This window comes from Leptidea sinapis, chromosome 18 (genome assembly GCF_905404315.1).
Source record: "Leptidea sinapis chromosome 18, ilLepSina1.1, whole genome shotgun sequence".
NCBI lineage: Eukaryota > Metazoa > Arthropoda > Insecta > Lepidoptera > Pieridae > Leptidea > Leptidea sinapis.
In genome coordinates, this window is record NC_066282.1 from 4,618,824 (window position 1) to 4,633,359 (window position 14,536).

At 34.6% G+C, this 14,536-nt stretch overlaps 1 protein-coding gene across 1 annotated transcript in view; it reads left to right on the plus strand.

The window, feature by feature from the left end:
* LOC126969410 (thrombospondin type-1 domain-containing protein 7A-like) overlaps positions 1-14,536 on the plus strand; it is a 131,965-nt gene that overhangs the window by 78,260 nt on the left and 39,169 nt on the right. The window contains exons 3-4 of the mRNA XM_050814810.1: positions 13,320-13,407; positions 14,124-14,231. Coding sequence (XP_050670767.1) covers positions 13,320-13,407; positions 14,124-14,231 — 196 coding nt within the window. The remainder of the gene's footprint in view (positions 1-13,319; positions 13,408-14,123; positions 14,232-14,536) is intronic.

Sequence of the window (14,536 nt, forward strand, 5' to 3'; positions counted from 1 at the left end):
CTCACTTAATACCTAATTATTTTTACTGTGGAAACTTCTCGACCAATGTGGACTCTTGGGCAGTTTTATAAACATTCAGACATTTTAATAGGCCGCTTTGATTGTATATAGTAAAGTTATAAAGTAAATAAGTAATACATAAATTTTAAAAATAAATATCGTTGTCCGAAATAGCTGCAAGACCCTGGGTCTCCAGTAGCTAATTAGGCGCGTAGAAAATACTTTGAGTTTTTCATTGCTTCTGGGCCCCATGGGCCAAGTGTCTCGACACCAAACGGTACAAAGATATAAGACTCACTGAGAATCAAACGACTTTTGCTGTCTTCCACATTCGAAGTAGTATCCCAAGCACCTGCTGATGTGGTTTGGACATGATAAGGAGCCAGATTGTCGACGCAAGTCTGTGCCACATCAGCACATCAATTATTCTTGTAAATGTTGCTCTGCACAATTGGGTTTTTGAAAAAAAAAAATTATTGATTTTTTTTATGTATTTTAAAACTTTATTATTAATAATATTGATATTTAATGCAAAAAACTTCAAAAAAATTTTTTTCAATTAATTATAAACAATTAAAAATTGATGAAATTTAAATAAAAATCACGTGACTATAAACGCGCCATGATTGGTCACCATAGTTGTGACGTCATAATGTTATAGCTATTTAATAACAGTACAGCGTTTACGCCTATTACACGTGTCTAGACAATAATATTAAAAATTTATTGCTAAAATACGAGTTGTTAGTTGGTTTCCATTAGCTATGTGTGATAAAGGATTTATTAAGGCAAAGTCTGATAATATTCCTGATGTTGATATATTTATGATCACCGATTTTTTAAAAAATGACGTTCGGTTTAATTCTGCTGAAGTTCGAGGTGCCAAGGCATCAAGGTAAGTTTGTTAAAAAATAATATAATAAATGAAAATATTTAATTATTTATTCTCCATTACATTAAATATAATTATTTATTTCATAAATTGCAGAGCATCGCGTGAGAGTTACGGCGACAAAGCTATAGGTTATGTTCAACTAAGTCGTAAAAATAATATTTGTATTGTGAAAGGACGGGTATGTCCAGAACACCGAGTTCGGAGTAAAGCTTATTCAGTTACTTTAACTATTAATGAAAAGTCAAAAAAAATTCAGGATGTTCAATGCCATGACTGTGCAGCTTCAGCAGGTAATTTATACTCCTATTAAATTTAAGTTTTTTGATGTTGTAAGCAATAATAATCTTTTATATGGTGTCTACAGGTGGTTGCAAACATGCATTAGCATTACTTATGTGGACCCATCGTAGAAGTGAAGATCCGACACCAACAGAAGTCGCTTGCTATTGGAAAAAATCTCGATTATCAGGCATTGGTACAGTTATAAAATATATTGAAGCAGAAAAACTGACAAAAAAAACCTCTACTACTCTACGATTAGGTTGACAGTCAAACTTGTGTGGTACCACATCAATTTTAATCTTTGCTTTACCTCCCATCGTTGTATAATAAATGTAATTTTCCATGTCATCTTTCAACTAAAAAAAAAAACAGAAATCATAAGAATTATTTATATGTTATTATAACAACAGAAAAACCACCATAACATAAAATTTAAAAAAATTTCATACTATAGTCAAATACATAACTTCGAACGTTATAAAATTATAAATATATCAAATTGAATCCCAATCATTAGATAAAGATACATAAATTTATTATTTAAGCACTTTAATTTATCAATAAAAATTTTTTTTAATGCTATGATTTTAAAGGTTATGATTTGGAGTCCAGTTAAAAAAATTTATTTACTGAACTTTACTTAAATATATAATAATTATTTGATTTATATACTTAGATAAATAATAATTAATAAAAATGTTATTAAGAAATACTTACATCGAAATGATCTTCACAACAAAAAAAATTCGATTTTGTTTGGGGATTATCACGGTGCACTGCTTGAAACCATTTATTTCGACGTTTGTCATCTTGGGGAACATTTAAAAACATTTTATCAGGAGTTGCCTTTGTAGTATTCTTACATAATGGTACAAAACAAGAACGATAACTTTTGAGGTTCGACATTTTTAATATAAATTTAAATATTTAATAATGACAACAAAATTAAATAGATCAAAACACTGTATTTATTATTTTTCTATCAACTGCAATGAGTGAAAACTAACATTATGACGTCACACGCGCTCGGGTTTGTTCGGGAGTTGTCGGCGTGTCTTCGGTACTGGATTCAAAAATTTTTTTTTATTTTGAAATAACTTTTGAATTATTGCGAAAAAAAAAATAAATAGTTTTGTTATAAAACTAATATATAATCTTTCCATTTATCACAAAAAAAATTTTTTTTCAAAAACCCAATTGCCCTCCCTAATAGCCTGAACACATGGTCGGATTTGGAAAAGCCGGACTATCGGACAGTACGGTGGGCGCCTCGCACCCATTTTCTTTTTAAATAAATATTGACACACTTTTACACTAATTATCTTTCCACAATATGCTGAAGTAGGATGCTGGAATTCTTTGGACATATTGCTCGAAAAGAGGGTCATAATTTGGAACAGCTGATGGTGACAGGCAAGGTAGATGGCAGGGCAGGCAGGAACGTCCCAGAGGACGCAGACCCACGAGATGGTCGGACCAAATATGATCTGCTCTAAACATCAACTTCCATGATGCCCTTCATAAGGCTAAAGATCGCAGCAGATGGAGGGGAATCGTACGGGAGAAACTGATGCAGCGGGGGAGTCACGACCCTCAGTAATGAGGAAAACGACGTGAGGAGAAGGAGGGAAGTGGATCTTGAACAACCAATTATATTCATCATATAAATGTTTGCACCTACCGGCATTCAAACCCGGGACCTCTAGCTTAGTAGGCGGGGTCACTGACCACTGGGCTGTAGGGGTCGTCGTCCATTGGTCCGGGGTACTTGGTACGGTCCGGACAGTAATAATAATCATTTTGTGCGAAGGAAAATGCCACATACCATCGAATATGGTTCGATACTGTTTGGCTGGACCAAATCCGATCATGTGTTTAGGCCATTATGAAATGAAATGAAATGAATCAAATGATTTTTTTTTTGCAGGAAACATTGTACTTAAGATGTTAACATAATATTATTGATAATCCAATATGTTTCGTCAAATGACATGCAAAATATGTTACAAAATTGTCTAAACACTACTGTTATACCGAAACATGTCGGATTTCACAATGCTATCATTAACATTTATAAAATTAAAATTTTAAGATATTATAATATGAGACTCAAACCGATCTTAGTCTTACAAGCGTTACATAGCCGAGCCAAAATAAATTCCACAAAAGCCTTACGTTTTTAAATATATATTGTTTGAGTTATTATTTCATAATAATTTAACGGATAAATTTATAGGTTCGTTCCAGTTGGCATAACAGATTTTCATTTGTTAACAATATCATCGCAAATTTCCGGTCCGTACTATACCCACAAAATCATACAAGATATATCACCACTTTCTTTTTAAATACTTTTGTAATAGCAACGTTTTGCTTATTTGTCCATGGGCGGGTGCCTCACCACTTGAAGTGGGAGGCTCCTTTGCACAGGATGCCGGCTAGATTTTGGGTAACATACGAGCGCCTATTTCTGCCGTGAAGCAATAATGTATAAACATTACTGCGTTTCGCTCTGAAGAGCGACGTAGCTAGTGAAATTACTGAGCAAATGAGATAACATCTTATGTCTCAAGGTGACGAGCGCAATTGTAGTGCCGCTCAGAATTTTTGGGTTTTTCAAGAATCCTGAGCGGCATTGAATTGTAATGGGCAGGGCGTATCAATTACCATAAGCTGAACATCCTGCTCGTCTCGTCCGTTATTTTCAATCAAAAAAAACTTTAGATCAAAACTTGATCCTGCCTGTTTGCCCCCTCTTGAATAAATAACTAATATGAAATATAAAATAATAAATAAATTTAAAATTTGTGTTAATTTATACCCTTCTATTTAAATCATAAAATAAAACATCTAGTAATATCAGTCGTTATTGCTTGAAGTTAACAAGTTGAATTCCTAAGTACTTCGTCTATCTACAACGATGTATATTCGCAAGCCAGGGTTACAAGCTTCACTTCAAGACTCTCAACCTTGCCTTACAAATTAAGGGCTGCCACGTAAATTTATCTAACATTTAAATTGAAGAAAGGCAAATGATAACTAAAGGAAATTCCACCTTCGCACGACACGCCACAAATTAGGATATCATCCCCACCATCTGGATGTGTGGCGGCCCTTCACAGTGCGGTTTTCAAGGAGCTTTCTTCCTCGTACTACTAAGCTGTGGAATGAGCTTCCTTGTGCGGTGTTTCCGGGACAATACGACATGGGTACCTTCAAAAAAAGCGCGTACACCTTCCTTAAAGGCCGGCAACGCTCTTGTGATTCCTCTGGTGTTGCAAGAGAATGTGGGCGGCGGTGATCACTTAACACCAGGTGACCCGTACGCTCGTTTGTCCTCCTATCCCATAAAAAAATAAAGAAATTCCGAACTTTTTATTTTGCTGTTAAATTACATACAAACATATCTCGGGCAGTGCGGCCTTGGACAAATTAACCACTGGACGCGGAACGGCCGCCGTTTTTATCCCTCTAGGCACATTACTGAGCCTAACAGTCTCAGTAACCAATATGGCGTTGTCAGTATGACGCGTGGAACATTCAAAAATTTTCAATAACTCTGTTTTGTTTTGTAAAAATGATAGCGAACACGTAGAGCCGTAGCTCTACGTCGTAGCAATTCGTAACAATACGCGTCGTAACGCGCTAACTCGAGCTCGTCGGTCGGACGTACGTCGGTCCACTGACGCGATATGGCGATAAATTAGTGCATTCAATGCAACGGTGACCGAGCGACCAATAATACGCGCGTGTGTAAAATCGTAATCCAAAATCGGAAAAAAATTCTTGTTTTGACAATTTCGAATATATTGTACAAATTTCTCCTTCAATTTGATGCTCTATAATAATTGGAAAGTTTAGCTCTCTCTTTAGTAGATGTCTCAAACCAGCAAGCTAAAAATCATAAAATAATTTCCTTTGTTCCATTCTGTAAACGAAAAATAACAATATGCTTGTGACAGCCCTAATATTAACCAAAGTCTGAGCACTGAAGATGTCTATGGGTAGAATAGCGTATCAAGCAGGTCACTTGGTCAAGTTTCATCTTTAGCAACTATAGAATACAAAACTTTCTGTATCTATAACTATAATATATGAATTTGATTGATATTTACAGCATTTAGTGTTTTACAATGTTGTAAATTAAATCTTGTTAGTCAACTTTGATCCACTTTTAAAACTAGTATCAGAATGAGAGTTTGTATGTACAGGTTGAACCAAAAGTCCTACGGAATAATTTCGCATGCCTTTTTTAAATTCTGTAGCAATCTATAACGAAATCTTAGTAAAAACTGTACATTTACACAGTCTTGCTGTGTTTAATTTAGAGTACTTTACAGAATTTTTGTCTGTTTGTGTATGTCTGGGCAAAGGGCAAAATCTAATCAATAAATTTAATAAAAAATTAGCATGACTGCTAATTAATTATGCGTTTAATAAAGTGATAAATACCTTTACTGAGTTATGATCCTTTAGTACTATTAGTAAAAATAATATTAGTAATCCATATTTTATATTAAAAAAAAAAGCCCGCTGAGTTTCTTGCGCCGATTCTTCTCAGGTCTGAGGCAGTCTCTTTTGAATGGATGGTAGTTTTTGACGTTCAATAAGTGATTTTAAATCCTATTTTGAATAAAAATATTTGAATTTGAATATCTTACACTCGCGATTTGTATGACACTTTGTGTTGGTGTGCGTGCATTGCTCAAAATAGAGAACGTCACTCGAACGGTTGGCTCAGTGGAAGAGCGTTCACATGGAACGTGGGAAGTCACGGTTTCGATTCCCGAATCGTTCATAAAGTTTATTTTCAAATTAATTTGTGTAATAGAGGTTAGTTATAAACTCAATCTTTTTCACCGTTTTCGCAGCTGTCATAGCAGACTATGACATTTAGACAAATTAAATCAAAATCACTTTATTCATGTAGGTCACGGAAATGACACTTATGAATGTCAAAAAAAAATATTATTGAATCTACTGCTGTTTCGTGAAGGGTTGAGGTAATGAGAAGAAGTAGAAAGAAATTCATTGCCAAGTCAAGAGACGTATCTAAGGTTAGAACAGTACCCTGTTTAGTTCATTTGAAGCGTTGGTACATTTCACACAGAATTATGTAAATTTCATCAAAAGCTTCAAAGATATTGTTGGCTCCGATGCAGTATCTAGTTGGTTTGTAACTAGGTCAGGTACAGATCTGCGCTCAATATCTGAACGCTCCGTGTTCATATTGAAGAGAAAATCAGCTTTACTGTACTGTTTGTCAGTACAAACAGTACAGTAAAGCTGATTTTCTCTTGTGTTTATCAATGAACAGTTTCATTGATAAACATTGATAAATGTTTAAATTTATTATACAATATTTTATTTAAATAGAATTCGACTAGCAGAATTAAGCTTTAAAAATGATGGTGTATTTTTATATAAAAGAGGGTACAAACAGACAATAGTCTCACGTGATTGGAAGACGTGAGGTACCGCCCATGGACATCCGGAACACCAGGGGACAAGAGATGCGCTGCCGGCCTTTAAATTGGGAGTATGCTCTTAGCTTGAAGGTTCCTAAGTCGTATCGAACCTGCAGCCGGTTGATTCCACTAAATGGCTGTGCGAAGATAAAAGTTTCTCGCAAAACACGCGGTTGCAGAATGCCAAATGAATTAAAACTTTCGTGAGTCATTATTCAATTATCTATTAATACGGCTTTACTCACGTTTTTGTCGGTGTCGGTACCGACTATTTTCGGACCATTCGGAGGTCCTTCATCAGGGTGAGTGTGGTGGGTTCGCGATAACGTCACACCTCTTGTTTATAATTTGACGCTATAAAGCTGAATTTTAAAAATGTATTATTAGTATTTTCTACGCAAAAAAACCGCTAAAATCATATAATTTTAGGTTTCGAAACGCAACGCATATGGTTCGAGTAGGAGAGACAAACTTATGCAACGACTGTAGAGCGTCATCTCTTTCTCACACCTCGGACCACAGACAAATTTATTTCGTTCATTCTTCATAAGCGATCGAAACACCATTCAGTAAAAGGCACTTCATGGTACGTATATTAGCGATTCAGTTTAGGTATCTAAACTTAACTGCATTGGAATCGCATCGCTTATTAAAAGTTAATGGTAGGCCATAGGGCCTGACTGTAGCATTGACGTACAATGAACAACTAGGCTCACAATCATGCTCAAAAATTGTTTGAAACAAATCTCTGCCCATGTATCTAGTAGGTAGAGTTTTCGTTAAGTTGTGTGTCGACCGCGCTTTGAATACAACGCCACGAAATAAAAACGTATTCAGTGAAAATCTGTCAAAATAACAGCATATTATCCAAACTTAAAAAGGTCGGAGTGTAGTATTAAAGATAAATGCCCTTTTAAATTAACAAAATTGTGTTACTAACTTGACGTTTTTATTAATTTTCCTTAATAATTACATTTCTATTGCTAAAACAAAACGTATTTGCGTTGTGTTCGCGTCCGTCTCTTTTACACCTTAATAATACTCTAAATCTAATGAGCGTATACATAAGATGTTGAACATTACTGCCACGAAAGAAGGTGTCAATTTTAATGAATTTTTTAATGTTATCTGTATAAGTAAGTAATTATTACAAACAAAACGCCGCTCGGACATTTTTGATAAACTTTTAATAGGCGATTATGACTATTTGTTTTTTATACGACAATGGACTGTAGTGGCAAAGCTGACAAATTTTTAGTTGATGAATAAACAAAAGATGACCTGCATGAGTCCAAAGCCACGCCTTTCCAAACATTAATACAATGTCTCTTTATACTTTCGAACTTAATACTTTCAACAATTATTATACAATTTTTATTAAATTTTATGGTTGATGATGGTAAATCTTGGTATAATTGTTATATAAAATCGTTCAACTCTGCTCAAATAACAGATGAGCAGGTAAGCTGTAAAGAAGATCCTATAGATGGCAGCACAACCCGTGAGTTATCAAACATACCAGGATTTATGAATCATGCGTCATTCGGACCATTGCATTGGCTTAGTTGGTAGAAGAGCTAGTGCGTTTCCCGAGAGGCCATCTATATATTATATGATTATAAACGAAATCTTTTCTAATATTATAAAGAGGTAAAGATTGTGAGGTTGTAGGGGTTAATCTTCGGATCTACTTAACCGATTTTGAAAATTTTGTGTCATAGGCTCGCAAAATACCTTTATTTATTTCCAGTGTGTGTGGATTAATGCATCTACTGTACTCAATAACTCTTGTTTTTACGTATTCATTTACAATTCTTTTTTTTATTACTAGAAATTTTGATGTAAAATAGTAGCAATTAGTGTGTTGCTACTTTTCCTCATTAAAGCTCAACCCTTTCTGAAGTGGCAGTAGATTTAAAAAGAAAAGAAAACTTTTAACATTCATAAAAGCCATTACCTTGACCTACATGAATGAAATGATTTGATTAGATTAAATTCGGGTAAATATACCCGAAAAATGAAAAGATTTTTCGTGGTTGTCGGATTTACAAATTAAGTGAAAGAAAAAACGATCCTTAATTAAATGTTTTATATGAACTCTGCCTTATCGATGATAGGTATATGATTGTTTTGTATATATGCATGTTTCAGTATTGGAACACCAGCTTATACAGGTTTTTATTTATGAAAATAAGGGGCGAGACGAGCAGGACGTTCAGCTGATGGTAATTGATCCACCCTACCCATGACAATGCAGTGCTGCACAGGATTCTTGAAAAACCCAAAAATTCTGAGCGGCACTACAATTGCGCTCGTCACCATAAGACATAAGATGTTAAGTCTCATTTGCCCAGTGTTTTCACTAGCTACGGCGCCCTTCTCAGCGAAATACAGTAATGCTTACACTGCTTCTCGGAAGGAACAGGCGCCGTTGTGGTACCCATAATCTTTCCGGTTTCCTGTGCAAAGGAGCCACTGGGGTCTTTTTAAATATGTATGTATTACATCATAGGGATTATACTTTCAGATTTTGATTTATCACGGCTTCAGTAGACTTTCTCGATTCAAATACCAGCTAGAAGAAGAGGAACTGTCCCAATCGAGATAAATATTCATTTAATCAAATGCTCGTCGAAATCGAGTTATCGACGTTTCATTAATTAAATGAAATCCCGAAGCAACTCAACAACCGCCTCATTAATTTCCTCTCGCTCTGCTGATGCTAAACGGCTTTGGCGGCGTTTTCTCTCGAAATTATGTTTTTACACTTTCGCTTATTGCTGCTAAAGAGCTTTCGTCGCGATATTTTAGTTGCTTGTTTTGCTTTGATGTTTATATACGAGTAACTTTTCGTAGCTTATGATGCTGTTTATAAAACTTATATATTATACTCAATTTATAACTTTACTTGTAGCCTCGACTTGTAGTTAAAACAATAGAGTTTTAGGTTTTTAAGAAAAGGATTTTAAAGCACTTATTGAACGTCAAATTCTACCGCCAATTCGAAAATTTACTTACTTGGGGCTTATTTAGCGAGCATCTATTCCCAAGGCGTATCATTTAAGAAAGCCATTTATGATGATACTGACACTAGAGTGGGTTAGGGATTGGAAATAATACTCCGTTTATAGGAACGAGTCTTTATTTGGGTTGTTGCTTATTCTGAACTTGCACTTCGCCGGTCTGCCGCTTTTCCTCTTGCGGGCGGTGGTACCTTCAACGCGTCACACCGCACCGAACACTAAGTCTCCTCTATATTAGGATATAATCCCCACCATCTGGATGTGTGGCGGTCCTCCACAGTGCGGTTTTCAAGAAGCTTTCTCCCTCGTACTACAAAGCTGTGTAATGAGCTTCCTTGTGCGGTGTTTCCAGGACGATACGACATGGGTACCTTCAAAAAAAGCGCGTACACCTTCCTTAAAGGCCGGCAACGCTCTTGTGATTCCTCTGGTGTTGCAAGAGAATGTGGGCGGCGGTGATCACTTAACACCAGGTGACCCGTACGCTCGTTTGTCCTCCTATTCCATAAAAAAAAAAAATCTTCTTCATCTTCACCTGGATCACTTTCCACTTTTAACTACTTCTTCTTTTCTTCTTCTTCTTCCTTTACACTTTCGAGTCAGAACGAGAACTGCCGTAGGCCACGCTTAGTTCGCCGTTTTCACATCTGTCATAGTAGACTATGACATCCAGACAAATCAAATCAAAATCACTTTATTCATGTAGGTCACGGAAATGACACTTATGAATGTCAAAAAAAAAATATTATTGAATCTACTACTACTTCGTAAAGGGTTGAGCTAATGAGAAGAAGTAGCAAGAAACTCATTGCCAAGTCAAGAGACGTATAAATTATCTTAAACAGACCAGGTTTAAAACTTTAGTTTACGTGACAAGCTACGTATTACACTCGCGATTTATATGACACTTTGTGTTAGTTTGCGTGAATTGCTCAAAATAGAGGGTCGTTCTTAAGTCTTTTTTTTTCACGTTTTCAAAGCTGTCATAGTCTATCTATAGGTAGAGATAAATAACTACCTTCTACTGTAAGTAATTAGTTGCCAATAATCTGAAGCTGTCCCAAAATACCCGATAAGACATCCTTATCGCCTTATATTGGGACGCGTGAATTGCAACTTCTATACAAACTTTAAGTCGCTGGTAAGCTATACGTCGCCCCATTGACTGTCTGTCAAGCACGGATAAGGTGAGTTACCGTCGATAAGTTTATTGGGACAGAAAAGTCAACGATAGTTACGATTTATACCTCAAGTAAGAGTTGGACTGAATATTGGGAAAAATTAAAGTACAAATGATCTAAGTTTTAATATTTTAATAAACAAAGTTCTTTAAAGGTTTATAATAAGGAGAGCGTCGCATGTAAGATGTTCCTAAAATCTTATTCGTGCTCGGATTTATCTCGAAACACTATTTGCATCTTATTATGTCGCTACATTTCTGGCGAAAGTTTTTGCCGAGAGATTTCGTAATTTGCGTAAAATATTTAACTCATTTAAACAGATAAGTTCTCCCGTTCTCTTTGTGTTTATGCATTTTATACTAAATTATTACTACATTTAATTTTGTCTTAGCAAATAGGGATATTTATAAATTATTATTTATGCTTCACAGGTATTTTAAAAACAAACTCAATGTTTAGATTGTAATGTATTGAAGATAGTTTTGGTATCTAGGCTGTGAAAAAAACTCTCTTTACTTTTAAATATTATTTATAGTTGTGCATATTATATAATATGTTCACAAAAATCGTCACCTTTTTGCTCTTAATAGTGATTTTCATTATTATAACACTAGAAATAAGGGATTGCTTGTAACTAATTCTAGTAGGCTTCATAAGATACATAATAGCTTTAAGGGTAAATGTATACACTTCTACAATAAAGTCCCAGCCACTGTTCAGGCATTATCTATAAATAAATTTAAATGTTTTATAAAAAAATGGCTTTGTCGTAAATCCTATTACTCCACTGCTGAATATCTAAATGATCGGACAGCCTGGGTCTAGATTATTTTATAGCGATAGAAATGACTGTACAATATTGTATATTTTTATTGAAAAGAGCGCAAAAAAAAGAATGCTGGGAGAGTTTCTTGCGCCGCTTCTTCTCTCTCAGAGCGCCATTTGTTTCCGAAGCAGTAGTAGTATCTAGTATATTAGAAATTACATCTAAAAGAATCAATTTTGAGAAAATATATGCCTTTTATATACGTATATTAATTTTATGGAGATAATGATATTATTAACTTTTATATATTTACACAGTGCTTTGAAAAAATTCAGTTTATTGACTACTACATATTTACAAAAGTGCGTATAATCTACTTAAATTAAAGTTATTTTACAATTAAGTCTTCTATATACGTCTAAGGAAAAGGAACGAACTCCATCGAAGTATTGGCTGATTAAAGTTTTTAAGCTTATAATAATGAATTCACAATGTTTTTGGGGGGAAACGCTGTAAATCGGAAGAAACTGGATATTTATAAATACTTTAACTAATCTAATACTAGTGTTTAGATCTTTAAAACTAACCATATACAGAAGAATATGTGAATATAGATGAATATAAGATTTTTCCATGCTTGAATCGATATCTCCTTTGATAATTTTTCATTTAAAAAACAAATATAAGATAAGACTTGGAATTTCTTCAAAATATGACAATAATTTATGTTTATCTACTATTTGATTAATATAACGTTATATGTATCTTCTTCGTTCTATGTAACGTCATTGATCTTCTTGACTTTATACTGTTTATTCCTGCCAGTGTTGGTAACAGTGGTATTTATATGCCTATTTGAAGCGCCACTCGCGAGCGTCCAAAGAACTAATTTTGACGTATAATACAAATGGCTGCGAGAGAAGCGTATCTCGTGTTATTTATACTTCAGGAATCAACGTAATAAAGTTTACATTTTTTTTTGTAAATCTTTCTATCGATGTTTGGTTAGCTGAGGTTGGCATTAGACTAGTTTTAGTACCGTAGCTACTACGCGCCAAAATGGCGAATATCAAACAGGCTCAAAAGCACTTTGACAGCATTCAGTCCAGTGGTATATAGTAGAGGTCAGTGGTTACCAAACATAATTGAGTAGATATAGAAAGTTTCACAGTTAACCAAATGTAAGATAAAACGTAAGATAGTCAGACTTTCAAGTTTGATATGACTTGAATATATCCAAGATAGAAGAGTTTGGAAAACTTCTTCTCGGAGACATTCTTTGGATTAGTTGGTGTTACAAGTTAAACAAAATAATTAGGTATTTCCCAAATCAAAACGAAAACAAACCAACAGACCTTCATGATTTATGAAAATTTTGTTTTACCAATGGGACGCTCCTTTGCACAGGAAGTCGGCTAGATTATGGGTACCACAACGGCGCCGTGTTTAATGTTAGCACATTACTGCTTCACATCTTATGTCTCAAGGTGACGAGCGCAATTGTAGTGCAGCTCAGAATTTTTCGGTTTTTCAAGAATCCTCCACTGCATTGTAATGGGTAGGTAATACTGCACGTATCAATTACCATCAGCTGAACGTCCGGCTCATTTCGTCCCTTATTTTCATTAAAAACAAAAACAAAATCTCGTAGTATTGATGTAGCCTAAATAAAAACTAGGCATTGAATAGATATATTTGTTACAGATTTATCTCCAGAAGAATACACCGTGTACGTCGGGCGCTGGACCGAATGCTCAGTACATGACCCAGAAAATAGTAAAACAATTGAAAGGTAAGAGATATTATTTTCTGTTAATTAATATATTTTTATATTAATATATTTTGTGGCAGTTGCTTTGTAAACAATGTGATTTTTTTAATGACTTTATTTTGTGATTTTTATGTACTTAACAAGAGTTCCACGCGTTTCCTAAGTTAAAACTTATTTTACTAGGAGCCTGTATTAAAACTATAATTAACCTACTGCGGCTCAAAAATAAGTATCAGCTTCTATCGGTCCTAACTATTCATAACGCACTTTATTCAAATATTTCAGTTTAAACTGTTTCCACCTTGTAATTATCACAAAACCCTATAAATTAATTATATTATGATGTAGATACTAACAAGACAGCCAAAAAAGAGTGTAATGCAGCACCCTGGCACTTAATGATGATTTAAAAAGGACGGTATCAATAAAACAATAAAAATACGGCAGGAAAAGTTTGTCACTGTCAAAATGGGTCCCATTTAAGACGTTTTAAAGTCACGCAATCGTGTTATATATAATAATGATATATTTGCTTATGACCACATGTTTGAGCGATGTTCGCTATTACGAATACGAATTTATTTATTAAAAATTTCTACTAACCAACAATTATATTTCGATAATTATTATAACAGTTGTAATAATTTGAGTTGATTAGCCTTGCATTATGGTGTCAGCTCTGCTGTCAATGCCTTAGTTCTTGTCAATCACCCATTTAACATTCCTCTTTTCTTCAGATACAATGCCCGCATAGAAACTGACTCCTTGGTGCACACTCCTCGGCTTGGTCTTCAACGTCGTCAGGTGCAGTGTCGTCAGAAAGATGGACAGTTCGTTGAGAACATGTAAGTTACATCATCGTGAATATTTAATTTGAAGTTATACTTTTTTAGGCGCGTTATGAAAAAAATATGAGAGTGAAATTTTAAGATGCGCTCGCATCACTTTAACACAAAAGTAACAGGTTGATGTTGGTTCCTAAAATTTTCTGACATCTGCGTCATTCGTATTTTTTTTTAGTCCATTTTTAGACAGGCAAAGGGTTCAAGCACATACAGCCGTATTCATTATTTAATAATTAATTGTCAAAGCCATCATTGCAAGATTTTTACAATATTGTTCTTTCTAAAAACGTAGAACAGCATTTTAA